Raw genomic sequence first — 26,596 nt, 5'->3', positions numbered from 1 at the left:
ACTAAATAGTAATATATATATAATATAACGTGTTTATGGGAGAGGGGCTGAAAAGAAATTGAGACAAAAAAAAAAACAAATTTTTGTACCAAAATGAAGTTGAACACATGACCTCATCTAACAAATTAGAGATCTTTACCACTAGGGCAAACTTCTTTACAATTTTTAGGGTGGTCCATGGCATACTTGACCGCCCCTATATCCGCCCTTGGCTGTCGAACAATTAAAATTGGGTTCGAGCTCGAGCTCGAGAGCGAGCCTGTGTCGAGCCGGCTCGGCTCGTTTACCACCCTGCACACATGACACATGTATGATTATCATTATTTTTTTCTCATTTGGGAAAAAAGAAAATATTAAATTAAAATAATAAAAACAATTTCTTCCGAAACTATTAGGGTCCATTTGGATGGAGGGATTTGGGAAGGGATTTGATTTGGGGAATGGATTTGAAATGACTCCAATTTTGGAGTCATTTGAAATCCATCACTATTGCTCCAAAATCAACTAAAAAGGAGGGGTGGGGATTTGAAATCCATCTCCAAATCCCTCAATCCAAAACAAGTCCGAGGGATTTGTTATTATGGATTTGAAATCCCTCTCCCAAATCCCTCCATCCAAATGCACCCTTACAGTAATTTGGACCTCATTAATATTTGACCATAAGGCCCATTTATATTTGGGCCTTGACCAGTAAGACGGGCGATTTGCAGAGTCTTCCCTGTGAAGATCTAAATTCTCCATATCGAATAGCAAGCGAGTCAACTCAACCGAGCGAACCTTGCGAATCTGTATCTCCATTCCTTTCATCTGTGAGAGGCGCTCTATCTACCGACCGGGGTTCCAATACCGAGAAGGAATGGCGGATCCGGCAAACACGAAGCTCGGAAGGATGCTATTGGACGAGATCACGCCGGCGGTCATGGTCCTCCGTACGCCGCTCGTCGAGGAGTCCTGCCGGAAAAATGGACTATCCCTGATTGAAATGCTGACTCCGTACTGCAATTTCAACAATATTGACGGTACAGCCTGTAAAACTCACCGCACCATGTTTTGGTGCTACTTAGGTGGTTGGGGTTTTTTCGTTTTTCCTAATTCATTTCGTCTCTATTGATTTTCAGTGCCTGTGAGGACAGCTGATCAGCCCTACAGATTGAGAAGATTTAAATTGAGATTGTTTTATGCTTCGGAAATTCGGCAGCCGAATATCGAGGTACATTTTCTGAGGTGTATTTCGGTTCTGCTTTGTGTTGGACGCTAGGTTGTAATTGTGACGACAAACTAAACTGTAATACAGACATGTGAGTTTTATTCTATTATATGAGTGTGTAAATATCTGAACTCTCTTCGTGACTGTACATGCTATGGCACATATCATCCATTACAATGTAACAGTATGACATCCAGCCAGAGTGAGTTGGGTAGGCATTAATTCAAGTTGGAAATATTTTACAGAGGGCTCTGGTGAGAACCCCTACTTTTGTGGAATGATTTGAAAATGAAGTATAAGTTTTCTGGTACCATGATTATGGAACTAAGCTAGTGAATATTGCTGAACAGCTTACATATTAGCCGTGGAAATCACAGTTGTGGTGACCAATTTTGGGATACGAGGTCTCAATGCTGCTTCCCCGATGCTAATTCTGGAGAACTTTCACCTTTAATTGTATTGTATCTATCCTCTTTGATTTTGACAAAAAAATATTAGTAAGTACAAGGACATTTTTGCCAAGTCTCAATATTAAAATTTGGAACTTTCAAGGAGGCTCAAATGCACGTATGTCTTATTACACATTACATCATTGAGGGGGATATTAGGATAGCACTTTTGATGGTATGCAGTTTTAGGATTTACGGGATAACTCTTAATTTAGTTTTAGGATTCACAAGACAGCTCTTTTTCATGGTATGCAGCCTCAACATGTATATAGTCATATCAATGAACATTTTTCCTTTGAATGTCAGTTTTGTCCCTAAAAGACTTGTTGTAAAGAAAACAGGGTCCCTCACTTGTAGATAGTATACAGCTGCCCCTATTGCTTAAATTTGATGGAGTTACAGTAATGCCTGCTCACTTGTTTAAATAAATTTAACTAGAAAAAGGAGAGATTGAATTGGGGGTTAAATGTATTTGTAAATCATCACAAAGTAATCTGTAAATGCACGTAGACTTGGATTAATGATAAGTAGGAAGATATTTGGAAACAAAGTATTGGATTATGCTGTAGTACGAAAGATATTTGATTCAGGAACTACAACTCTTGCCAAAATGGGTTTAATCACATAATGTCAATTCTGAAGGTGAGGTTGTTTTGAATCCTAAAAATTCTTGCCAAAATGGGTTTATATATATAAAAATATATATATTTAAATTGTCCTTATAAAGTGCCCTACAACACAAGCACCCAGAGGGATTTGAAGGGCTTTGGCTATAAAGTGCTAACACTTGCATTGCTGAGAGTGTTTTTTCCTGTGTGAAATACATTTAGAGGTGAAGAGAGTTGTATCATTGGCAGTGTCATCATGTTTTCCCTGTGAGTGCATTTGATTCGTGGAAATGTACATTTCTTACTAAATTATCAAAACACCAACAAAAAAAGGGGTCAAACATTTCTAAAAGCATGTTTATATCATATTATATGGATAGCGAGGGACTCAGTTAGGTTGGATTGGTAGGGTTAGGTTTATATCTCTTTATGTTTGTTGAATTTCTTACTCAGCGTTCTTTGAAGCAATGAAACTGAATTGAAGGGGAACTTTCTCAGTCTAGCATTATATATCCTGGTTATCAAACTATCAAGTGGTATCTGTAAATTTTGCACGTGAACTTTTTGTATGAGGAACCATCTAATATTCTTGAATAGATAGTGATAGCTAATTGTTGTTATTTTTTGGGTGAGCCATCTTCTACCTACCAATTCTAGCATTTGAGTAGGTATGTAATAGGTATTTCTGTAAATTAAAAATTTAATAAACCTTCAGGTTGTAGCTGCTTCTGTTTGATTTGGAGGTATGTGGGCTACTAACACCATATTGTAGGCACCAAACATGATTTTTCTGGTTTTCATGTTAAATTACAAAAGAGATCGCTACTATCACTTGGTAGTCATTATGGGTTGGAGGTGTTGGTGACTTAAGATCATTCTGATGCTTGTTACCTTTCCTCTGAACCTTGTTACTGTGCATTCAGGCTGCAAAGGAGAGGTTAAAACAAGTTATCACGCATGCAGGAGACAGAGATATTTCTAAGCTGTCTTCAGATCCACCAGACATTCAATCTTTAATAGCGAGTAAGCTGTAAATCACTCTATCATTAATGCTTTACGTTGATATGCTTCTAAATGATGTTACCTTGTTTTACTTAGTTATATATGATGTTCAAATGTTATTTAAATCTTAGGTCCTGGAATGATAGAATTATTTGATCTTATGAAGTTAAGACCTTGCATTCTATATTCGAAATATCGGTTATGAATTTTGAATGAGGGACTATCATTGTCTTTGTGAAGCATCTGAGCAGGAATTTGTGCCATCTTGGTTTCAAGATTTTAACAAAGAGCTGGTAGATGCTGTCTCCTTTTCAGAACATGAAGCTTTTGATCACCCTGTGGCTTGTAAGTTTGTCACTTTGTATTTGTAGACAGATTAGTTGTTCACCGGTGGTAACCTATCCCATTTTTGTTTCGAATATGCTCTGTTAAAAAATGAGCTGGGAGGTCTTTAAATGATGCTTATCTTTCTGCTTTTTGCATCTACATAAATAGGTCTTGTTGCTGTGTCTTCAAAGGATAAAGATCCAATCGACAAATTTGTTGACCTATTCAATGCGAACCAGTTACCGTCTCTACTTAACGATGGTGCTATGGATCCAAAGATTCTGAAGTATTTCTTGTTGATACATGATAATCAAGATGGCCTGGTGGAAAAGTATATTGCTACCTGCTTCTCCTTAGGCTTATATTTTTGTCCCCCAGACTACTTAACATTTATTGATATTTTTACATAGATCAACATGCTGCATTGAATGTGATTTAGTCAAAGATGGTTAATCACTAACTAATGTTCTTAGATAAATGTATAGATGTGTCTATATGTAGGCATACTTTGCACTATAAATGTAAATGAGGATTTTTAAAGGGGTGAGGGTAGCTGGAAATGTTAAGACTTATCTTGCATCTTTGACTTTGTAGCTGGGTCAATTCTTTAGAACACTACTGCTGACGCTTTTTTTTTTCTTATAATGTTGGCTAACTATAAATTAGTATAGGACATACTTGCTCATTTGATGGGGTATTGGAGTATATCTGGAATGTACTTTCCCTCGTGTACTGACGCAAATTATGCACTGAAGACCAACGGAAGTAAATATGGATAAAAATGGATTAGGAGAACTAGGACATTTAACAAAGCAAACTTAATTTGGACTTGCTAAAATTCAGGCATTAGTTATCTGGAGTATATTCAATCATATTGATCATCTTTGTCCTATATTAACTTATTGTCGATTGGAAATGAAAATTTATTATCTTAACTGGTTTATTGCTCTTTAACTGTCACATGATATGATTATTGGTCATCTATTATCTTTCTGTTTGTCACTCAGATTCGTTTTTCTCAACAGTAGTTCATTGTTCTAGCTATATTCTATCGGCGCGTGAATGCTTTCATTTTTGTAGATATGTGAAGAAATGAGTTTTTTTTGTTTTCCATGTATCCATTTTACTTGCTTAATATACCATTACTTGAAAACTGATAGTGATAATGACTGGATAACTTTAGCTGTATGTATGATAAAAGACTGTTAAGATAGATATGTTACTCTATTAATCTAAGCCATTTTGCAATTCAAACGTGAATATTTATTCATGGAGAACTAGTTATGCTGGCAGTTAATGGTGTTCTGGTCAAGAACATACAAAGGGAGTTCTAAAAGAGATGGAGTTGTGACAAAAGAGAAAATAACAAAAGAACAAGGATGCTTTGGTCTTTGATGTTTCAGTGGTTTTAGCAGCTGACGAGTATCATCTGCTAATTATTATTTGTTCAATTTTTGCAGGGCTACTGGAATTCTGTCAGAGATGAGGAATGCATTTGGTGCAAATGATTGTCGTTTGTTGTGTATAAATTCTTCTGCAGATGGTGCAGAAGAACATCAAGAAAGTCCATGGGCATCTTACGTAAGGCTTATTCTGAGAATTGACATTTGTCCTTTCATCTTTTGAGCTTTGTGTTTACTTCTCTTTCTTCCAGAAAAATGGCACTTCAAGGAACAAGCAGTTCGGTTGTTTCCTTAATGTGGATGATATAGAAGAGGTATTCTTCAAGGCCATAACAAAAAGCTTTACATGAACCCTGTTCTATTTTTTTTCCTTTCTTTTTTAAATCTTTGACATGATATGGATCATCTTAAACTTCACAGTTAAGAAATACAATGCACGATCTTTCGTCCAAACATATCATTCCTCATATGGAGCTGAAGATTCGTGTACTTAATCAGCAGGTATATTTATCTCATAATGAGATGCTTTGCACTCTTAACTTGTTTGGTTGGATATCGTATTAGTGTTATCTTCCTTCTTGTTATGATTCAATCTGGTGTATATCGACCAGGTTTCAGCGACAAGGAAGGGTTTTAGAAACCAGATAAAAAACTTATGGTGGAGGAAGGGGAAAGAAGACACACCGGAGAATCCCGATGGGTCAACGTATGTTTGAGATTTTATTAATGTGTAATATTGCTGCATATTGTATAATTGTTTTCTTGATTTTCCCTTGCTCTATCTAACTTGGCTTGCTTAAGAACTGCTGAAGGTACACTTTTAGCTCCACAGAATCTCAGATACGAGTTTTGGGGGACTATGCTTTCATGTTACGAGATTATGAACTTGCATTGTCAAACTATCGACTTATTTCTACGGATTACAAGCTTGATAAAGCATGGAAATATTATGCTGGTGTTCAGGTTCATCCCGTCCCTCGTTTCTTTATCTCTTTCTTCAGTTAGTTGCTGTCTCCGCAACGACTACAAAGTTTTTTCTAGTTTGGTTTTGTTGCCTTGTATAATTAGCACAGTTTATTCCCTATCTCTTGCATGCATGGAGTATTGCTCGTCACATAACATGGCATGAAGAAGTTACATTTTTTAGATGTTTTAAAGATTGTACGAAGAGTTTCATCACTAAATACCATCTTCTCAATTGCACATGGGTGAATATAATAAATCTAAAGTAAATAAAGCCCTATCCCAAAGCCAATTGAACCCTTGACCTAATACTAGGCTCCCCACCCAAATACCACTAGGGCATTGCCTTCGCGGTTAGGAACTGATGGGTATTAGATAAGTTCTTGTATCGTACTTTAATTGACCTACTCGTTATTGAAATATAAATGGCTTACAACTGACCTCAATGGGAACTATACCCTTGACCTAATACCACCCTAAATACGAGGAACTGATAATAATTGGACTTCTTTATTGAAAAATTCATAGGTATCACATAAGTTCTTTTATCTTACTTTAATTGACCTACTCTTTGTTTGCCCTGTTCTGTATTTCAAATCTGGAATTATTTTTCTTAGTGGCATTCATTCTTTCCTTTTCTTCCAAATAACTTGTCGTTAAGTGATAAAGTTCAGACTTGCTCAATAGAGAGAGAAATTTAACTAGTTTGTTCCACAAAATTCCAGAAACATGCTTATTTTTGGCCATGGCTGCCAACATGAGATACTTATGTGCTGTACTTTTTTCGCTAACTTCTGAAAATGAGTAATTTTTTGTACTTGTAGTATCTTTTGACTAGGGTTTTGGCTGTTTTTGCAGGAGATGATGGGACTGGCTTATTTTATGCTGGATCAGTCGAGAAAAGATTCTGAGTACTGCATGGAAAATGCATTTACGACTTATTTGGTAATGATAAAGTTAACCCTCCCTCCCTCTAGCCGAGCCTGGAATTTATTTTTCACCAAAAGAAGAATAAGATATTTTCGAAGGGAATACTATTCTTATGCATATTCATGTATGTACATGTCTAGAAAGGATTTTGTTTGTTGTGACCATACGTTGCAGTAAGCCACATAATAAATAGTACATTTATTGATATTCAGAAATGGTGGTTATCACTATACTATATTACACGATAAAGTAAAATGAGGTAGAAAGGCAAAAAATTGAAATCGAGCACCAATCTTCATCAGAGTTGAAAGATCCATGTATGCTACAACGGAATATCAAAGCCCTCAACCATCTTCCTTTTCAGCACTTCCTTCATTTGATGTTGATAAGGAAAGCCCTTCTGAATTATAACACAAAAATACCAAGTGTAGTAGTTCTTAGTAATTCAGGCGTTAACTGCAGAGTAAATGGTGGGGAAGTGAACAGACGGATGGTGAAGTTGGAAATATTTGAATTTGAGACTGGTGTCGAATATGAGTATGTGATGCTGCGTCCAAGTGGCTTTAGCATAAGCAGTCTGTTTATTTTACCCAGGGAAAATATATATATTTTTTCTTTTGACCACTTAACTGTTTAAGTGTTAACTCTTCTTGCAACTAAGTCTTCTGAAACATTTATATCTTATTATCTGTGATGGAAAACTTAATCCAGAAGAATTTCGAACAGATAGATGTTTATTTTGTCTGACCAGCAATTAACTGTTGATTTTTGCATAATCCATTTAACTTCAGAAAATGGGGTCATCTGGCGGGTGGAATGCCACACGTTGTGGCATCTGGTGGGCTGAAATGTTGAAGGCTAGGGATCAGTTCAAAGACGCTGCAGGTGTCTATTGTCGTATCTCTGGTGAGGTAATGCCCAGAACTATGAAAATTGATCTGATAGGAAATCGTCTTACTATTATCTGAAACATATCATTCTTAGGAATCCCTGCATTCTGCGGTGATGCTTGAGCAAGCATCATACTGCTTCTTGTTTTCTACACCAACCATGTTGCGGAAGTATGGATTTCATATCGTTCTTTCTGGCGATCTCTACATGAAATGCGATCAAGTAATGATTCTTAGCGAACTATCTAATCTAGTCTCATAATGCTGTGATCTAAGGAAGTTCCTGTCTTTCTTTTCTTTAGATAAAACATGCAATCAGAACGTACAGAAGTGCTCTTTCTGTCTTCAAAGGCACAACTTGGAACCATATCAGCGATCATGTCCATTTCCATATTGGAAAGTAAATTCTTTGGGAGACTCTTTAATCTTTTTCATAAGTTTTATAGCGTTGAATATTGAACTATATGTTACTAAGTTCAAGAATATTTCAGGTGGTATGCATTTCTTGGAATGTCTGATGAAGGTATTAAACATGTGTTAGAGGTCCTGGCCTGTGGTCATCAATCCAAGGCCACCCAAGAGTTGTTTCTGAGGGAGTTCTTCCGAATTATTGAGGTTGCTGGCTGATTTCTTGTGTTTGTCTTAAACTATACGCTTTTTTATGTTTGTTTTCTAGCTTTTCCTTTTCATGTAATCTGGATGTGGAAAAGCTATCAAAGTCTCAAATGCAAGTGTGCACGTTCAGTTACAAAATTTACTCTTTGCTCCTGCAACTAATGCTGACATTAATCTCCTAATTGAAGTTTTGCATTTTGTCCTTCCTACTCACCCTTGTGAACAGGATGAGTAGCTTTTTGGTTCCTCCCAGTTGTAATACTGACATCCATATTTGGTTTCTTAATTTGCTAATGCCTCCGGTGCTTTCATGTGGTTTCAGTATCGCGTAAAAACTGTATGGATTAAAAAGATATATCAATTTTTTTTTAATGTGCATGTTGTCTGGTTATCTTTTTTCTCGGTATGCTGTAGAGGCGTAGGCGTTACATATGTTTCAACTTCACATTAGATTTAATTTAGGTCAAATGTCACTAACTCCAACTTTGGTAATTGATGATGTAGGAAACAGGGAAAACATTTGAGGTTATGAGGCTTCAGTTACCTGTGATTAATTTTCCTCTAATGAAAGTTGTTTTCGAAGATCACCGTACTTATGCCTCTCCTACAGCTGTAAGTTTTTTCGCAATTCCAACTCTAATTGCCAATTGGTCATGCACTAATTTAATGTGAGAGGATACTAAATCTACAATCATATTATGAACTATAGCCATTTACATAATGGAAAAATTTCTATTTGTTTCTGCTCCGAAACATGATGTTTATTTAAACTCCCAATTCCTATTTACTGTCTTTCAGGCCAGTGCTAAAGAAAGTTTGTGGCAATCTTTGGAGGAGGACATAATTCCATCACATTCGGTTATGAAGACTAACTGGCTGGAGTCGCAACCAAAAGTTTTACCAAAGAAGTACAAAGAATCAAATGTTTGTGTTGCTGGAGGTATGAAGGTGTTGTTACATTCTAGTTGGGAAGTTATTTGATGTATCAGCGATTTCCCGTGCCATTTCCCCTAACCATGGGGCCAATGTTGACATAATTATTGGGATTGGTTGACATCTCTAAGCTGGTTCTAATAAATCTTTTTTTCTGGCAAGTTGTAAGTTGACAAAATATGACAAAACATACATAACATCAGATTAAGTCCTGTCTATAATGAACATAACTATGAGTTACATTTACAAGAAATAGACTGTTCCAACTTTCCTAGCCACCATATTTTTTCAATTCCTCCAGGAGAAAATTAGAATAGCTTGGTTTAGGTGTGTACATGAGTTCCTGATGCCTTGTATGAATTTTAGAAACTTGTACACGTCTGAAATGAAGATAGCATCTGCATAATATTTTCCTTAAGGAAATGATGTTACCTGATGATTGAGGGCAAAGAGAATGGCACTGCTTTGGGGTTAAGGAGCAGGGTTGTAGAGGAAAAGAGGAAGCTCCTCCTCCCTACGGAATCATTACGAGAAAGGGGTCTTCCATTTTTTCCCCATTCACCAGTAGCCCTTATTTAGGAGGCTGTTATCCACCTTTTGAATTACGAGTGCTTTTATAAGATGTACTGAACATTTAGTTTTCTGCTCTGAACACAAAAACAGTTTTTATTGGTCAAAATTGATATTCAGTATGTTCTATTGCAACATGAGATAAACGAACTGAAATATCAGAGATTCCTATGTTATCAATATCCCTTTTGGTGCTTTCCGACACACGTGACTCTTTCATGATGTTGCAGAGGCAATCAAGGTGGATATTAGCTTAAAAAATCCTCTTCAGATTCCTATATCTATCTCAAATGTCTCCCTAATATGCAAGCATTCAGCAGAATATGATGATACCGAATCAGGTACATTCCTGTTTTTCAGTTTATATTTTAGTTGATCAATGTACTTTTAATAAACATGCAGTTGATATACCTTAACCATATTCTTTGATTTGCTTTTTTGAAATTAACTTTCAGTTTAAGTCCTTTTCTTGAAATAAAATGATACTGATAGAACCATAACTTGTTTTATGCAATTCAGATGCAAATGGGCATTTGATTGATTATCAGAATAACGAGGAATTGAGGACTGCTGTATCAGTTAGTGGGTATGTTCATGAAGCTTTATAGATATAGTTCATGTTATAGTGCTTTTCTGATTTGATGTTTCCTGCACCATGTACTTGATGATTGCTGATAGCATTTACTCGCTCAATGTAGGGATTTCAGCTTAGAGACATCTTTGTTTACTTTATCAGAAGTTGACATTTCAATGCGAGGTGGTGAAACTATTTTGGTGAGCTTTACATCCTTATTGTGGTTCCAATTTCCATTTCCACTGCAGTGCAAGAACCATATAGGGCGTATAGTACAATAAAGGTTAAAGGACTGCTTGTATTTGCATTTGGCACCCTTAACAAGCAGGCACACTGCGGAAACAGGCATTGTGTATACTGATTATAACTGCAAGAGATTTATAAAGCAATCTCAAAAACATCTTTTCTTCCTTTATCAAATATGAATGATTGAAAGATGTCTTTCGGTGAGGGAAGGAAGTCTTCCCATAAACTGGGAAGTAGGAGATGTCTTGGCCATTATTCTTTAGGGTGTAGTTTAGGTGTATATTTTTGCTAGTCTAATTTTTTTTTCAGTTTATCTAGGAACTCTGAACTCTCATTATCTTTCTTATACTGTTGGTGTGATGACGACTTGAGAAGGAGGAATATATTACAGAGCATATTTGTTTTATAAAACTAGTGGACTTCAAAAAACACTCCATTCATGATTTAATTTTTCCTTCTATAGATGAATGCCTTAAGAGTTAAGACTGATCGAAGTCAATTTTTAATAGATTGAATGTCTAGGGTTGCATTTTGTAATGGCCTGTCCCATTTGTTGCTTGACAACTTTCAGTGTTATTCATTTTAATGTTTTTAATTCTTGAGCTTACTCATGATTTATCAGTCTACTTTTATTTTACTCCTCATTTTAGCAAATGTAATATTAAAAAAAATTGTTGGGTAAGTTTTCTCCTTGGATTTGTCAACCGCACTAACATTTGGCTTCTACTTCCTGAAGTCTATTTATGTTGCATTAAGTCCACATACATAGTTCCTAGAAGAAGTGATAACAGGGAAACATAATTCAGTACTTCTATAATAATTAATAGGTTAGAACATTAACCTAACAAATAACAATATTTAGTACTTCTTTAATAATTCATAACAGAAAACATTCTTCTCAATTAACAATGCGTTCTCATTGTTTTTATGATGCACTTATTGTTTCTAGCATTCTGAAAGTTCTCCCTTTTTGCTTCCTTTCTCTTCAGGTTCAACTAACAGTCACTCCAAAAATAGAAGGCAGCCTAAAAATAGTTGGCGTTAGGTGGAAACTCTCAGGTTCAGTGGTTGGAGTTTGTAACTTCCAGTCAGATATTGTCAGAAAGAAAGTTGCTAAAGGGAAAAGGAAACCAAAACAGTCGGTGAAAGATAACCTGCAGTTCTTGGTGATAAAGGTACTTCTTGCTTTTCTTGAAATGATTTTTGTTTTGCTACTTCTGTAGTAGTATAGGTATGATCCTCTTAAACTGGATTTGATTGTCTATTGATAAAAAATATATGTTTCTGCCTACAACTTGCTCAATTTCCAGAGTCTACCCAGGCTCGAGGGCGTCATTCACGACTTACCTACGACAGTGTGTGCTGGAGATCTCCGCCGTCTTACCTTAGAGTTGAGAAATCCATCTAAAATATCTGTGAAGGTACTTTTCTCTCTTAATCCTGGTCCTCTGTTATATTCTTGTCAACAAGCCGCTGCATGTAGAACCATCAGAATACCGTTTTGCTTAAGAGAGATGGTTGGATTTGCTTAAGAGAAATGGTTGGGTAATCTTGTTTAGTTCAGAGTTGCATTAGGATTGATTTCCTTCACTTGGAAAGTTCTATCGGACCTAATAACTATCCATCTGGTCTAGTTGGTGGCTGTAAACACAACATGTTATTGTTGTGTCATCCTTTTGTTCTATGCTATCGTGTAATGATGTTTTCTTTTCGTACTATCTCATCAAACCGTACCAAACACTGATAAGTGGAACATGTGATGAAGCTGAATTATGTGATTTATTTATATCTTTTTCCCTGACAAAGGATAATTTTCATCTACTGTTTTTCGGTTGTCGTATGACAATTGGGAATGATGGTTGAGTGTTTAGAATTGGACTCAACTTATAAAACCTTCCTCCATGTAATTGCTATTAGTTATTTCACCACTTCAGTCATCTCTCTGACTTATTGGTGAAATTATGCAGAATGTAATAATCTTCAAAAGTTTTGTAAACTGATGTGAATGTCAAAAAGTATTTACAATGATTTGGTTTGGCGATGTGGATCATTCTATTTCTACAAGTTATTACCATGTGTTTGCTGTGTGGTATGACCAAATAAGCAACTTCAATTGAAATAGTGTCTAGTAGCAGATTCTCAGAAGTGAACTTTGTTATGAATTTTGTAGTTGAATAATGTTTTGAGGCCTTAAAACCAGTAGAATTCAAGAGTTTCTTAGAAAATGATTCTTTGCTCTTGGTACTTACCCAAATCATGCCTTAGTATCTTGTTGATTATAAGTTTACTCGTTGTTCCTTCTCATTCTATTGAAGGATCTGCATGTTCTGACATCAATGCATAATATTTTTCCTAGATGATATGGTTTCTGCTAATTATTTAAATTCCACCCTCCATCACTAACATGGAGAGGATAAGGTTGACATTTTTTTATATCCTGCTTTATGTTTTCCATATGATGATGCCGCAGAAAAATTAAATGCAAGGAATATCAGCTTGATTCATGTTATCACCCGTAATCTCTGTTTGCAGAATTTGAAGATGAGGATCAGTCATCCTAGATTTCTTAATGTTGCAGCTCAGGAAGTTATGAACTCGGAATTTCCTTCTTGCCTTGAAAAGCAGGCAAGTTCATCACAAAGTTGCAGCCAAGTGGACGATGGCAAAGCAGCAAATAGTGTATTTGTGTTCCCCGAGGTCAATATGCTTCACTTATGCTTTACACTGTATCTAGTCAGCAAATTTGACCCTAATTATTTGTTTCCTTTTCTGCCTACAGACTGTAGCAAGTTCTTGTGAAGCGCCACTTAGATGGCCCCTTTGGTTCAGGGCTGCTGCTTCCGGAAGCATTTCACTTTATATAACTATTTACTATGAAATGGAAGATGGTTCATCAGTCATAACATATCGAACTTTACGCATGCATTACAATCTGGAGGTAAGTAGAGTTATGTGATGTTAATTGTTGTTTGATTGTCAGTTCAACTACTTAACTGGTAAAAAAAAATGCCTGATCGTCTCAAACTGTATGTGTTTTTCATGCAACATTTTTTATCACTTTATGTTCACTTAAGTTGTTATTTATCTTAATATTTTGTCAATCCTCAAATCGACATTGCTGGAATAGGTGGTCTTCAATTAGTATCGCGGCATATATTTGAAGTGTTATGTCATGGTGGCAAATTGAAATTGTGCCTCTAAATGATACATGCATCCGAAAAATAATATTCGCCTAAAATTTCAATTTGTTTATCCCATTAAACTAGGTATTGCCATCTCTAGAAGTGTCATTTCAAACCAGCCGATCTCCTTCCAGATTGCAAGAGTTCCTTGTCCGGATGGATGTTATCAACAAGACCGCTTCCGAGAGTTTCCAGGTTCATCAATTATCATGTGTTGGAGACCAGTGGGAGCTTGCATTACTCCAACCAATAGATTCTGTCATGCCTTTGAAATTTCTGATGGCTGGTCAGGCTCTGTCATACTTTTTCAAGCTAAAGGTAATGCCTCCGCAAGATATTTTTATGGAGTTAATTATTATGTGCTTCACTACTATTCTTCACCATTTCTTCATCTACTCTTATTTGTCACACCTTTGCACCTTCAATTGAAGTAGTTTTCTTTGGTTTTTCTGATTAAATGACTTTGGGCTTCAGAATCACAGAACTCGAGGAAGTACTGAGGACAATATATCTTCTCTTGCCACGTCAGGAAGGGCAGATGTGAGTCTTCTAGATAGTGATTCCACTGGACTGTTTGATGCATCCATTCCTCCTCTCAATCTTTTTCACCATCAAGAAAGAGTACATCAAGAAAGGCACAAACAGGTTTGTTACATCTTGCTTTGTTCTATAACCTGAAACTGTTTACAGTTGATATTTATTGCTTGGTTTCTGTCATCTTTATTTTTTAAACCCCGAATTAACTTTTAAAGCTTGGAAATAAATAGATGATATGTAAATAAAAGTTGACTTGCCGTATCTGGAAGTATTTACTATTTCCACACCCAGTGGAGTGGCTTGATGGGACGGCTACGCATGGATGTTTTTTAACTTCTAATTTCCATGCTGGACAAAAGTGGACAACTGAAATAGTATGCCGTCAGTTTTTGTTTCTTTAAGATTAGGAGTTCAGGGTTAAGATTATGCTATGAGATTGTTTAGAGAAGAGAAAAGGATCATTCCAATTTGTGGATTTCGGATTTTGTCAACTTATGTAAATCATTTGACTTCTACTATATATCTAACTTGATATCAATAAGTTAATTTTATTTTTATCAGTACCTTTTATATCTTTCAAATGTATTAGGGCCATGGAAGCACCGTCGATTTCATCCTGATATCCAAGTCATGGAGTGACAGCAGTGCTGGGCTACCAAGAACCACAGAAGTTTTCTCTCACCATACCTGCCATTGCAGGCTAGTTTCCCTCATTAGCATAACTTCTTGCTGTAAACTAACAAGGTTTTGCATATTTACCTCTTTTAACATTGGTACTTGTTGATTATTTATTTGCTTATGTTTATCTTACAGAATTGCGAGTAACAGCCCAATCTGGTGGTTAATGGATGGCCCCCGGTCAGTTAGTCATGACTTTGCTGCAGCTGCTTTCTGTGAAATAAATCTGAGTATGACCATTTACAACAACTCAGAAGATGCTGTATCAGTCCGCATCAGCACCTTCGATTCCACACCTTCGGTCAACTTGGTCAACCCTGGCGCTTCAGGTTCAGGAGATGAAGTCGGCTGGCATCACACATCTAATCCGAGCGAGGCTAAAGTGACATCACCTGATGTTACAGGAACTCGAGTCGTCAAGGCCCTTCCGACTGAGAGTGTTTCGCCTTTCATTTGGTCAGGATCGAGTTCAACTCGAGTCAACCTCAAGCCATTGACTTCCATTGAAGTTCCACTCCAGATCTCCGTGTTTTCTCCAGGTACATTTGATTTGTCGAACTACTCGTTGCATTGGAATCTGGTACTGTCGTCTGGTAATGAAGGAGGTCGTGAGAATGACTCAAGAGTGTCGTCTGGCACGTGCAAGGGTCATTCTTATCATATCACAGTGCTGCAAAAAGAATGAGGTGAGATTTGAGTTATATATATATATATATATATATATATATATATATATATATTTCCTCTCAACTCTGGAATTGGAAATTGTGTGTAGTAAATTTATACATCTTACAGCCTGTAAATCACAGTTGTTCAATGTATTATGTTTTTTGCAATAGAGAAAGAGGAGAAAATTCATTTGGTTTTGAACTGGAAAGGCTCTGATAGAAGTTATCTCTTCTTTCAAAATAACTAAAAGAGATTGTTTTGTTTAGGAAACCTCTATAAGTAACTGTAGATCTAAGCATTTCACCCTTTTGCTTACAACCAATTTGGTTTTTTGTCGAAGCAAGAATTTGTTGCTGTTATTGGATTTCGACACTTGTCATTTATTGGATTTCGACGTTCCTTCAAGTATTTCCTTTTTCTTTCAAATACTTCATGCCGTTATCTAGTTTCAGCTTTTGATTTTACAGTCCCGTTCATTTTTGGCGTCCTCATTCGGATTCCGAAAACATGGTAGATAATTTCATTTACTGTGAAAAAAACGTGTATAGAGATGTGATAACACGAGTCTAGGTGTTCTAATATTACGCCATATGCATGTACGATTAGGGAGAAGTTTCATTGTTATTGTTTTATTCATATCGATTTCTTCGTCGTGCCCGTTTCGCAACTATCCCACATGCTACTTAATTTTCGTATTTTTTAGGGGACCGAGATATTTATTATTGATCGAGTCTTTTATGACCAAGACCTGGACAAATGCATAGTCAATACTCAATAGATAGCTTGTGGACAAGTGCCATTTGAAAAGGGAATTGCTATTTGCGGTTTGAAAATTGCTATTTGCGGTTTATAACAAAAAACACTTTATTTCTCTAAAAAAAGTTGGGCGTGCAAGCTGCATTTGGGCGACCGAGTTGGGCGTGCAGTGCAAATTTTTTTTTTTTTTTTTAAATGTTCGAACGCCCAAGGCGTGTACGAACCCTTGGGCGCACATCTTGGGCGTTCGAACATTTTTTTGCGAAAAAAAAAGCCCTACAAATCGATTTGTAGGGCCTTTTAACATGAAATTGGTTCCGTAATCGACCTACCCAATGCATATTACACATAAAAGAGTCGAAATTACATCAAAAAATCAAAGCCCAACCCTTCTTCAATCTTGATTTCGAATTTTCGAATTTTTTTTTTTTTTTTTGCTATTTGCAGTTTGGGGGTTTTTTTGATTTTTTTGGAAAGTTTTGGGGGGTTTTGTGAAAAACCGCAAATGGCAATTTTGTAACCGTAAATAGCATTTCATCATAAAAATCAGCCCAAAACAAGAGAAATTTATTTAGTATTCCATAGTCTAACTTCCATAATCAGTTGAACAAGCTTGCAAACTTCCTCGAGTGACCAAGTTCTTCAAGTCATCATGTTGCCTGATCAAACACCAACAATTTAAACATATATATACTAATTTTTATCAATAATTCATAGTAATCGATAGAGAAGAGGATTCTCACTTTTGTAATTTCTCCATCTTCTTACTTATCTTCTTCAAGTCATCATATTCCCTGATGAAATCACCAACAATTAAAACAAATACTAATTTTTATCAATAATTCATAGTACTCAAGAGAGAAGAGGATTCTCACTTTTGTAGATACTCCATCTTCTTATTTAACTTTTCAAATTCAGCTTCCACGTTAACTACGCCCTTAAGTTTGAGGAACACTGAAACAGATTCCGATTCATTCAACGTGTCTAGTATACATCCAACTGGAACATCATCCTTCTTGCTTAAAACCTTCACATATGTTTATTTTTTTCAAAATGTAAATGATCTATCCACACCGACAAACATAAATGTTTTTATTGGAAGAAAACCTATTACTTACATGCAGAGACGATAAAGTAGCAAGGGTGGAAACCTCGAGTTCGTGTTTCTTGATGGTGTTCCATGCATCACTTGTGAGGCACACAACAAAAGCTGCAAGTCTGGGGAAATAAATATCTTTGTTATTAATGGGATAAAGATCCAACTAACACCTTCCTTATTAATGGGATAACAGAAGAATTATGACGACATTTACCTTTCACATTTCTCATTTGGTCCCAACTGTGCCCGGAGAGACCTCAGTGATTTCACCACAAACTGGATCAGATCCATCTCCAACTCCACACCATCAATATTCCAACTCTGAACACAGACAAAACATTAACGGTATTTTATGGATAATCATTATATCCCACAAAAACAAAATACCGATAAATCAACAAAATGAGTTAGTTATGTATAAAAAAAATAACATCATGGCAAACACAAGACAAGTGTTAAAAGTATTACCTCTACGGTTGATGGATATTCAGATATCACAATTGACTCTTTCCTCACAGAATCTTTCTTAGAAGGAAGACGCTGCCACAATTCTTCTGTGACGAACGGCATGAAAGGATGAAGTAACCGTAGACCATTATCCAAACACAGCCACAATGTATCTTGTGCGTGCTTCCTTTCAGATGCATATGCTGGATCATTACCGGTAAAATAAGGCTTAATTACTTCCATAAACACGTCACATAATTGAAACTGCCACCACGAGTATACAGCTGTTGCAGCATCTGAGAATTCATAGGAATCCAAAGACACTATTGTTTTCGATATGGCTTTATTCAGAACAGAGAGAATCCACTTGCAGCTGAATGGCAATGTAGCTGGAATAATCTCTTCGGGAGGGATGTAATCCTCTCCAAGTTTAGTCATGGAGAACCTTATCGCATCCCATAGCTTGTTGCACCATTGACGATATTCAACCACCTTCTGGATGTCCAGCTTTATTTTATCTGACTGGAAAGGAATTTTTTTAGTAAGAACAAAATCAAGATCAAACTCCAAAACTAAGAAGACGTCGAAAAAGAAACACCAAATAGGTCTTAACCTGAGCAGTGTATGAAACAAGGGCAAAACGCAGAGCATCTGCACCACATTCAGGAATACCATCCGGGAAGTCCTTCACATAATCCTCTTTCGCAATTTCCAATTCATTTTTATCCAAGCTAGACTCATCGTCTAGCTTTTTGTGGAGACCTTTCAATTCTATGCCATTAATTACTTCTAGAGGATCAATAGCATTTCCTAATAACTTGGACATTTCACGTCCACGAGCATCACAAACCATAGGATGCAAGTAAACCTGCATGCAATTAAGAGTGCGCCATTATTGGAAATTCGGTCTAAAACACGTATAACTAAAATCAAACTTGATTCATTAAAAACATGTTTTCAGCTATTTTTCGTAAAAAAACGGCCGGCAATGTGAACTTTACCCCGTTTCCAGAGTACCAATTTCAAAAGTCGATCAAAAAAATACCAAAGGGCAACATTGTTCTTCAATTGGTCAAAAGTCAAAAGATTTAGACCAACACTGTCTAAAACGCAACGATGCAGATAAGCATCAGAAGGGCATAAAGTAACAAAACATTCAAAGTTGAAGTACTATGTACATAAATGCTGCTCACCTTTCTAAATGGTACATCACCTCCAAGCTTCATTCCCAGCATCACCATACGAGCAACCCACAAAAAGAGGATATCAGGGCCAGTTTCAAGCACAGATGTCGAATAAAATGCTCTGAGATCTTTGGTATCATTTGGCCATCCTAAAACAGATAGTGGAAAAATACCAGAAGAAAACCATGTGTCCAAAACATCTGGATCTTTGTGAAGATCAAACTCCTTTCCGGAAAAGATTTTGTTAGCCTCCTCCGTAGCCTCAGCCTTATTCCGACCAACCACCCAGTGGTCATTGTATGCACCAAGTTCTTTAGGTTCATCTATCAACACTGCATACCATGCTGGAATACGATGCCCCCACCCAATTTGTCTTGAGATACACCAATCAGGGATGTTCTCAAACCATCTGCAACATACGGGATCTACTCATTAACATTACAACTAAAACCATATTAAAGAAAGAAAAAAAAAGCAAGCAGATCAAGATTAGAGAGAGAACAAGCAAAACATCATTCTTGCATGATAATATGTCAAGAAAACTAAAATATCTCATCATTTTCACAAAATACCTCTTCCATTCAGCAACATATTGTTTTGGGATGATCTCAATCTTTGGACTTGCACCATCTGTGACAGCATCAAGAGCTTGCTCTGCCATGCTTTTACAATTAACATACCACTGAGGCTTTAATAGGGGCTCAACCACATCACGGGTTCTTGAACAAATACCAAGACGCATCTCATTATTCTGATCACCTTTAAAGAGTCCCTTAAATGCCAATATCAGAAACTATCAGCATCGTTGCAACGTAAAAAGAATATCAAAACGCAAATCTCAGTACGAAGTAAACAGGTAACCTTTTTCTTTAAGGCTTCAGTCACAGCAACACGAGCTTCAAAGCGAGGCATTCCTGTAAACTCTGGGCCACCATTGCTATTTATTTTGCCACCGTCAGTGAAAATGTTGATAATTTCCAGGTTGAGACGCTTTCCAACTTCATAATCGTTTGGGTCATGGGCTGGAGTTATCTGCTTAATATTTGATGTTATCAAACCGACTTCGGAAAACAGGAAATACGGTATCCTAAGCAAAAAAATGATGCTCACCTTAACAGCACCAGTCCCAAAATTCATATCCACAAGCACTGCATCACAAACTATAGGAAGCTTCCTTCCATTGAACGGATGAATAGCAAATTTCCCATGAACATGACTGTATCTAGAGTCATCTGGATGTACAGCAATTGCTGTATCACCCAACATTGTTTCGACTCGAGTAGTTGCCACAATAATCTCACCCAACCCTTCTTCCAAAGGATAAGCGAATGAAGTCAGCACCCCAAACTCTACGGGTTTCTCATATCCAGGAACCCGCAATGGCGTTCGCTCTTTGATTTCGATATGTTCCACCTAAGACACCAAAAAATATGCAAAAACCTTAGGACACACTTGCATTTACACATAAGAATGAGTCATAGGCATGATAGGCTATAATATCTTACCTCAATATCGGATATTGCAGTTTGCAAGAGACAGTCCCAGTTCACTAGACGTAGATGCCTGAAACAGAATTTTGCAACCAAAACTTTAATCGGGGATATCTGAGGGCCACAACATGTAATTAAGCTTACTGAAACCAGAAGAAGTAGCAATAGCAACAAGAACTATAATACAAAATTGACTGCATAGTTAACAACATACCTATATATAACACCATCCTTGTGAAGTCTTACAAAAGCCTCAGTCACAGCCAATGATCTCTTCTCATCCATGGTATAACACTATCAATTACGGGATTTAAGAGACAAATGAGTGTCACGTAATCTATAATCAAAATCGTCCATACACAGACTAGCACTAGTTATATCAAATTGATGATGTAGAAATAAACAAAATTATCACCTCGCGAGACCAATCCAGAGATGCACCCAAGCAACGAAGTTGTCTCAATATAGCATCCCGATACAAATTCTTCATATCCCCGAGCTATTAATTAATGACTTGTCAAAATCAAGACTTGATAAAGAAAGTTCACTTATATGTGTATTGAACTTAGTTAGATACTAAAACAACAATAATAAGAGAAAGGTTAACATGGCTAAACTCACATCGTTTATAAATGAATAACGGCCCATTTCATCCCTCGTAATTGTCGTAAATCTCAGAAATTGCCTCTCTACATATGCCTGAACCAATTCACTACCAGTTAACATATCTTGCTAAAATGACAAGTTACAGCAATATTCAGATATGTGTACAGAAACATTAAAAAATGTAACCAATTATATAATGTGAGAGAGTGACATAAATGAAAAACCCTCAAACGTATCTAGCTAAAATGACAAGTTACATCGATAATCAGAATGTATAATACATATTAATAGTTGATTAATGCCAAGTCTCATCCACATTTGAATTGGAACTAGGATTTTCAAGTTCATGGTGTGAGTCTGTATCAAGGTGAACTTCAATCAAGCCATAACTCATAGCTTATTAAGAGTTAAACTGAAGCCCCATATCATAGTATGCTTTATATACTTGTGAAAAATCTTTTTTTGTGCACAACAATGTATAAATTTCCATTGTACAAAGTAGCATACACTTGGACATGATCAAAGACAACAAACACCGACAATGAAGGGAGGACATTTCTAGGTTTCTATGCAAAAATTATAGATCCAGATGCATGCATCATAGGACAGGACACAATCAACCTCCCCGAAAGGAATAATATAAATGAATCTAAAGCATGGTACACAAGTAACTCATGGAATTCAGTGCATAACCTGGGCAGCAATTCCAGCATGGTCAGTACCAGGTACCCACAGTGTATTATATCCAGACATTCGCCTCCAACGAATAATTGTATCCTGATCAGGGAAATGAAAATTAAACATAAAAACAAATCAAATAAAGTTGTAGTTTTAGAGAGAGTTTCACAAAAGAAAATTCATTTTTCAATAGAATACCTGGATTGCAGCAGTAAGAGCATGGCCAATATGTAGCGGCCCGGTCACATTAGGCGGTGGCAGAACCTGCATACACAAAGAGATACGACGACTTTTAAACAAACAAACAAACAATACACGAATCCAACTAAACCATACATGAACCGGCACTTCAACGAATCCAAGGACGTGCATGTTTTAAGAACTCACGATTACAAATGATGGTTTGGAGCTGTCTGGATCTGCCTCAAAGAACTTTGACTTTTCCCACCATTCATACCACCTACATAAAAGAAATTGAAGCCAAAGGTTTAAAGAATCACTAAGCAAATCACTCTCGTATTTGAAAAGCAAAATTTTTTGATCCAACATACGATGTCTCGACAGCACTGGGCTTGTATGTTTTTGCCATTTGACGAGAAAGTTTTTTCTTATCGCCCGGAGTTGTTTCAGGATCATTGTAATCTTCTGGGTTTTCTACCTCAGCTTCTTTTTGTGTATTACTATTATTATTTTTCTTCAATGAATGAGCAAACCTCATTAGTGCAATTAGATAACAACATAAATACAAGTGTACTACCACATTTTAACAGTAAACTGTCAATAAACTGTCAATAAACTGTCAATGTTGTAATGGTAATCATAGAGCACACCTGAAGTTTGGCTGCTTCTGCTTCTGCTTTTAGTTTCATCTGTCTAGCCTAAAATGTACTCAGACGAAGAGAAATGAAAATTGGATATTTCAAATAGAAGAAATAATATGGCATCTAAAAAAAATCACAGCCAGTCACCCACAGGTAATCTGTATCTAACATGAAAGAATCAATCTATGATTGATACAAAATAGTCGGTACTGAAACTGAAATATTTGCAAAACCAGTTCAAATTTAAACAAGATTTTCTCCATCAATGAGTTCTTTTGAGAAAAAAGAGAGAGGACCATGCCTTTTTTTCCCTCCTCTTGTTGGCCCTATTGCTCTTCTTTCTGAGCGCTTTCGCCGTCAGGTCTATCGGATCCATCGAGTCGCCGGCCTATCAAGAAGAATAAAGATACGATCAACTGAAATAAATAAGCAAATAATATTAAGTGAGATTGCAACAGAGAACAAAAATACGGCCGTAAACGGCACCGAAAAACAACATTACTGTAATCGAGCGGAGCGGGGCGGGGCGGGGCGGGGCGGCGGATATGAAAAGAGAAATAATAAGATAGAAAGATGGAGGTTTGGAGGTGGCGTGCAGGGGAAAATCAGCCGTAGAGTTTTTTTCTTTTTTTTTTTTTGAAGTACGGCAGTACGGTTTCGGGGAGTATTGCATGGGGATGGTTAATTAATCGTGTGTGTTATGTATCTTGTATATAATTTGGGATTATTTGACAAAACCTCCGCCTTACAGCATCTTCCACTTTTAACACCATTTTTTTACCAAATCCTATTTTTTCTATCAAATATAGAAGTGAAAATAGGATTTGGTGTAATTAACACTATTTTATAAGTTGGTAATCACATGAAATTAGTTAATATAATAATTGTATATGCTAATTATAAAATAGTGTTAATTACAGCAAATCATATTTTTACTTCTATATTTGATAGAAAAAATAGAATTTGGTGGAAAAACTGATAAAATGGTGAACAGGTGGGAGATGAAATTTTTTTCACCAAAAAATTTGCTGAAAATATAGGATTTAGGGATATAGTGATATATAGTTTGACCAGGTGCGAGAGTAAACTAAATCACTATAATTTTAGGTGTAATGGTGATTTAGAGATTTAGGTTGGGAGACTAAAAATACCTAAATTATGTGATAATTATAGGATTTGGTGATGGGTGAGAGATGCTCTTACACTCCTTCAATTACAATGAGTCCAAAAAAAATTATATTTTTAAGTTAAATCCAAAACAATTTAAATTAATAAAAATTAATACAGTTTTATAATTATTATATTACGTTTCTTTTTATTTTATACATCAGTTCTTCTCTCTTTATATGTTATTTTCTACACTCAAACCCTAGATCTTATACAATTGAATCACGCCGCTTTTCATATCTTCTATCTTCACAACCAATACCCACGCTGCTCCGACTGACGACCGCAACCTTCTCCTCCTCGACGAGACCTCCCGTTCCACCACAGAGTAACAGTCCCTGCCATCCCTCCACACATTCGCCCGTGCATCGCCGGCCTCTTTCTCTTCTCTCTCCACCATCGCGCCACTCTTCCGTCACACTTCATTGCCACGCAACATCCTCTATTAGTGAACGAGGTTAATGAATTGGGACAATTTTTCAGGTGCATGAAGACAAATTGATGCAATTAAGAGTAGAAGGGGGTAAAGTGATATCGAGCCAAAGTAAAAGGGGGCAAATCGATGCAATTGAGAGTAGAAGGGGGTAAAGTGATATCGAGCCAAAGTACAAGGGAGCAAATCGATGCAATTGAGAGTAGAATGGGGAAAGTGATATCAAGCCAAAGTACAAGGAGGAAAGTAGAATTTCCCCTAAAATTAAAAAGCCTGCAATCTTAGACGTACATTTTCTATTTTTGTTGTTGTTCCTATTTTTTAAATTTTGAAAAAAACAGACCAAATTCTAAAAAAACTGTTGAATGGGCTATTTAGAGGTGTTTGATTAAGCTTATAAGAGGTTAAAATGAGTTTGTAAGATGTTTAAGACCTTATAACTTATAAACTCTTCTAAAATGTTTGGTAATTTTATTAAAAAATATCTTATGGTGCATTTGGATGGAGGGATTTGTGGGGGTTTTCAAATCCATAATAACAAATCCATTGGACTTGTTTGGATTATATTGAGGGATTTAGGGATGGATTTCAAATCCTCACCCTCATTTTTAGTTGATTTTAGAGCAATAATGATTGATTTCAAATTACTCCAAATTGGAACCATTTCCAATCATCTCTCCAAATCGCCAAATCCATTCCAAGTGGACCTTTAATAAGATTTTTTTTAATAAGTACATATATTTAAGATATATATATATATATATATATACTTATTGTAACAAAACCCCCAAGTTACGATTGTCACCCACTTTCAACATCGAACCGTTTGCCCCGTCTCTCTTACTCGGAAATCAAACAGGCTATGGTATTGAGGAGGGATGGGTTCTGGTTCTTTATCGCAGTGGGATAAGAATCAATATACAAATTGTAAAACAGTCTCGTTTTCTTTTTCTTTCAAATACTTCATGTTGTTATCTAGTTTCAGCTTTTGATTCGAAGGATTCCAAAAACATGGTAGATAATTTCATTTACTGTGGAAAAAACTTCGTGTATAGAAATATGATGACATAGTCTAGGAGAAGGTTCTTCATTGTTATTGTTTTATTCATATCGATTTCTTCGCCGTGCCTTGGATATGTTGAATTCTTGTTGGATGGTTACAAATGAGAACCCTACCTCCATTTGTACTAGGCCACTTCCTTAATGGACAGTGGAGATCTATATGATCTAACGACTAGAACACCCCCAAATATTCTTACAAAATATCTACAAGGATTCTAGAAAGCTTTCTAAAATCCTCCAAGAATCTCTGTCTAACCATATTTGAGCTTCTTAATCTCCCAACCCAAGGAAAACTGACAATGGTTGAGCCAAACTGGTGGACCGTGACATTCTGCACAAGTTGCCATTTGAAAATGCTTGTAGATTATGATGGCGTTTGTAAAAGCTTTTGAAAATTATTCTTTTTGGCTCGTGTAATTTACAAAACAAAGTTGACGATTAAAGTTCTTTCTGCAAATAAATTATCTTCAAAAGTGGCAGTTTAAAGTTTGTTTTTCCACTAATTATGAATTGTGGTGAATTATGTATTTTAAATTAGAAAAAAGAGTATATTATTTAACAAAATGTTCTAGATTGATAACCTTTTCAAAATGAAATGTTAAATGTCATTTCAATTTTTCAAATACTCCTTAACTTCGAACGTGGTTAAACCCTTTTTAGTCCGATTTTGATAAAATGTAAGACGTAAATATAGGCTCTTTGAGTTACCTTTCTAATCCAATTTGAATCAGCTCGATTGAATATTATGTGACAAAGTTATGTATGAATTAGTTGCATATGAAATTTTAAATAATTTGAAACATCAAAGTTTGGGCAATAGTCATTGATTAATTTGTATTTCTAAACTGACATTCAATCTTGGTGATTCAAATTGAATTATAAAGCTAATTCAAAAAATTACAAATTCCATGTTAAGTTTTGCTAAGTTCAAACTTCAAAATAATCTTTAAATTCAAAACAGTATTATTAAAACTTAAACGACACCTGTCATAGAAATAGCATCTTTCTAAAATAAGGAAATACTTGATGCCTTTGAGTTGGTAAAACAAAAATTGTACATTATGAAATAC

At 36.1% G+C, this 26,596-nt stretch overlaps 2 protein-coding genes across 3 annotated transcripts; one reads left to right on the top strand and one right to left on the bottom strand.

Annotated features, from left to right (window-relative positions):
- The first annotated feature begins 633 nt into the window (after window positions 1-633).
- LOC105949966 (Tetratricopeptide repeat (TPR)-like superfamily protein) lies at window positions 634-16,188 on the top strand. Of its 2 annotated transcripts, none has more exons than XM_012973278.2 (28): window positions 634-1,019; window positions 1,119-1,210; window positions 3,188-3,287; window positions 3,507-3,611; window positions 3,762-3,924; window positions 5,054-5,174; window positions 5,248-5,310; window positions 5,417-5,497; window positions 5,608-5,702; window positions 5,809-5,959; window positions 6,818-6,904; window positions 7,681-7,800; window positions 7,874-8,002; window positions 8,082-8,179; window positions 8,271-8,394; window positions 8,899-9,006; window positions 9,193-9,334; window positions 10,128-10,238; window positions 10,417-10,483; window positions 10,596-10,671; window positions 11,707-11,892; window positions 12,028-12,138; window positions 13,250-13,414; window positions 13,497-13,655; window positions 13,984-14,217; window positions 14,374-14,544; window positions 15,026-15,135; window positions 15,250-16,188. In XM_012973278.2, the coding sequence occupies exons 1-28, from the start codon at window positions 857-859 to the stop codon at window positions 15,797-15,799; spliced, it is 3,882 nt and encodes a 1,293-aa protein (XP_012828732.2). In that variant the 5' UTR covers window positions 634-856; the 3' UTR covers window positions 15,800-16,188. The 2 variants fall into 2 exon arrangements, with proteins under 2 accessions (XP_012828732.2, XP_088681100.1); XM_088824974.1 differs by having other exon boundaries at window positions 721-1,019; window positions 3,518-3,611.
- An 863-nt stretch (window positions 16,189-17,051) lies between these two features.
- Window positions 17,052-23,557, bottom strand: LOC105950013 (valine--tRNA ligase, mitochondrial 1). The gene is made up of 22 exons (XM_088824011.1): window positions 23,367-23,557; window positions 23,166-23,252; window positions 22,874-22,921; window positions 22,595-22,737; window positions 22,431-22,503; window positions 22,242-22,307; window positions 22,059-22,142; window positions 21,381-21,458; window positions 21,175-21,258; window positions 20,974-21,053; window positions 20,775-20,832; window positions 20,380-20,682; window positions 20,131-20,301; window positions 19,842-20,041; window positions 19,279-19,678; window positions 18,699-18,953; window positions 18,107-18,607; window positions 17,853-17,959; window positions 17,658-17,757; window positions 17,415-17,566; window positions 17,283-17,333; window positions 17,052-17,198 (listed from the first exon to the last, which is right to left on the bottom strand). Exons 1-22 carry the CDS (start codon window positions 23,535-23,537, stop codon window positions 17,126-17,128), a joined length of 3,285 nt encoding a protein of 1,094 aa, XP_088680137.1. The 5' UTR covers window positions 23,538-23,557; the 3' UTR covers window positions 17,052-17,125.
- Window positions 23,558-26,596: the final 3,039 nt, after the last annotated feature.

The sequence above is a fragment of the Erythranthe guttata genome, chromosome 10, assembly GCF_056151865.1.
Source record: "Erythranthe guttata isolate IM_541 chromosome 10, IM_541, whole genome shotgun sequence".
In the NCBI taxonomy this organism is placed as follows: Eukaryota; Viridiplantae; Streptophyta; class Magnoliopsida; order Lamiales; family Phrymaceae; genus Erythranthe; species Erythranthe guttata.
Note: the sequence above shows the minus strand (reverse complement) of the source record. Positions and strands in the feature narration are given on the sequence as shown.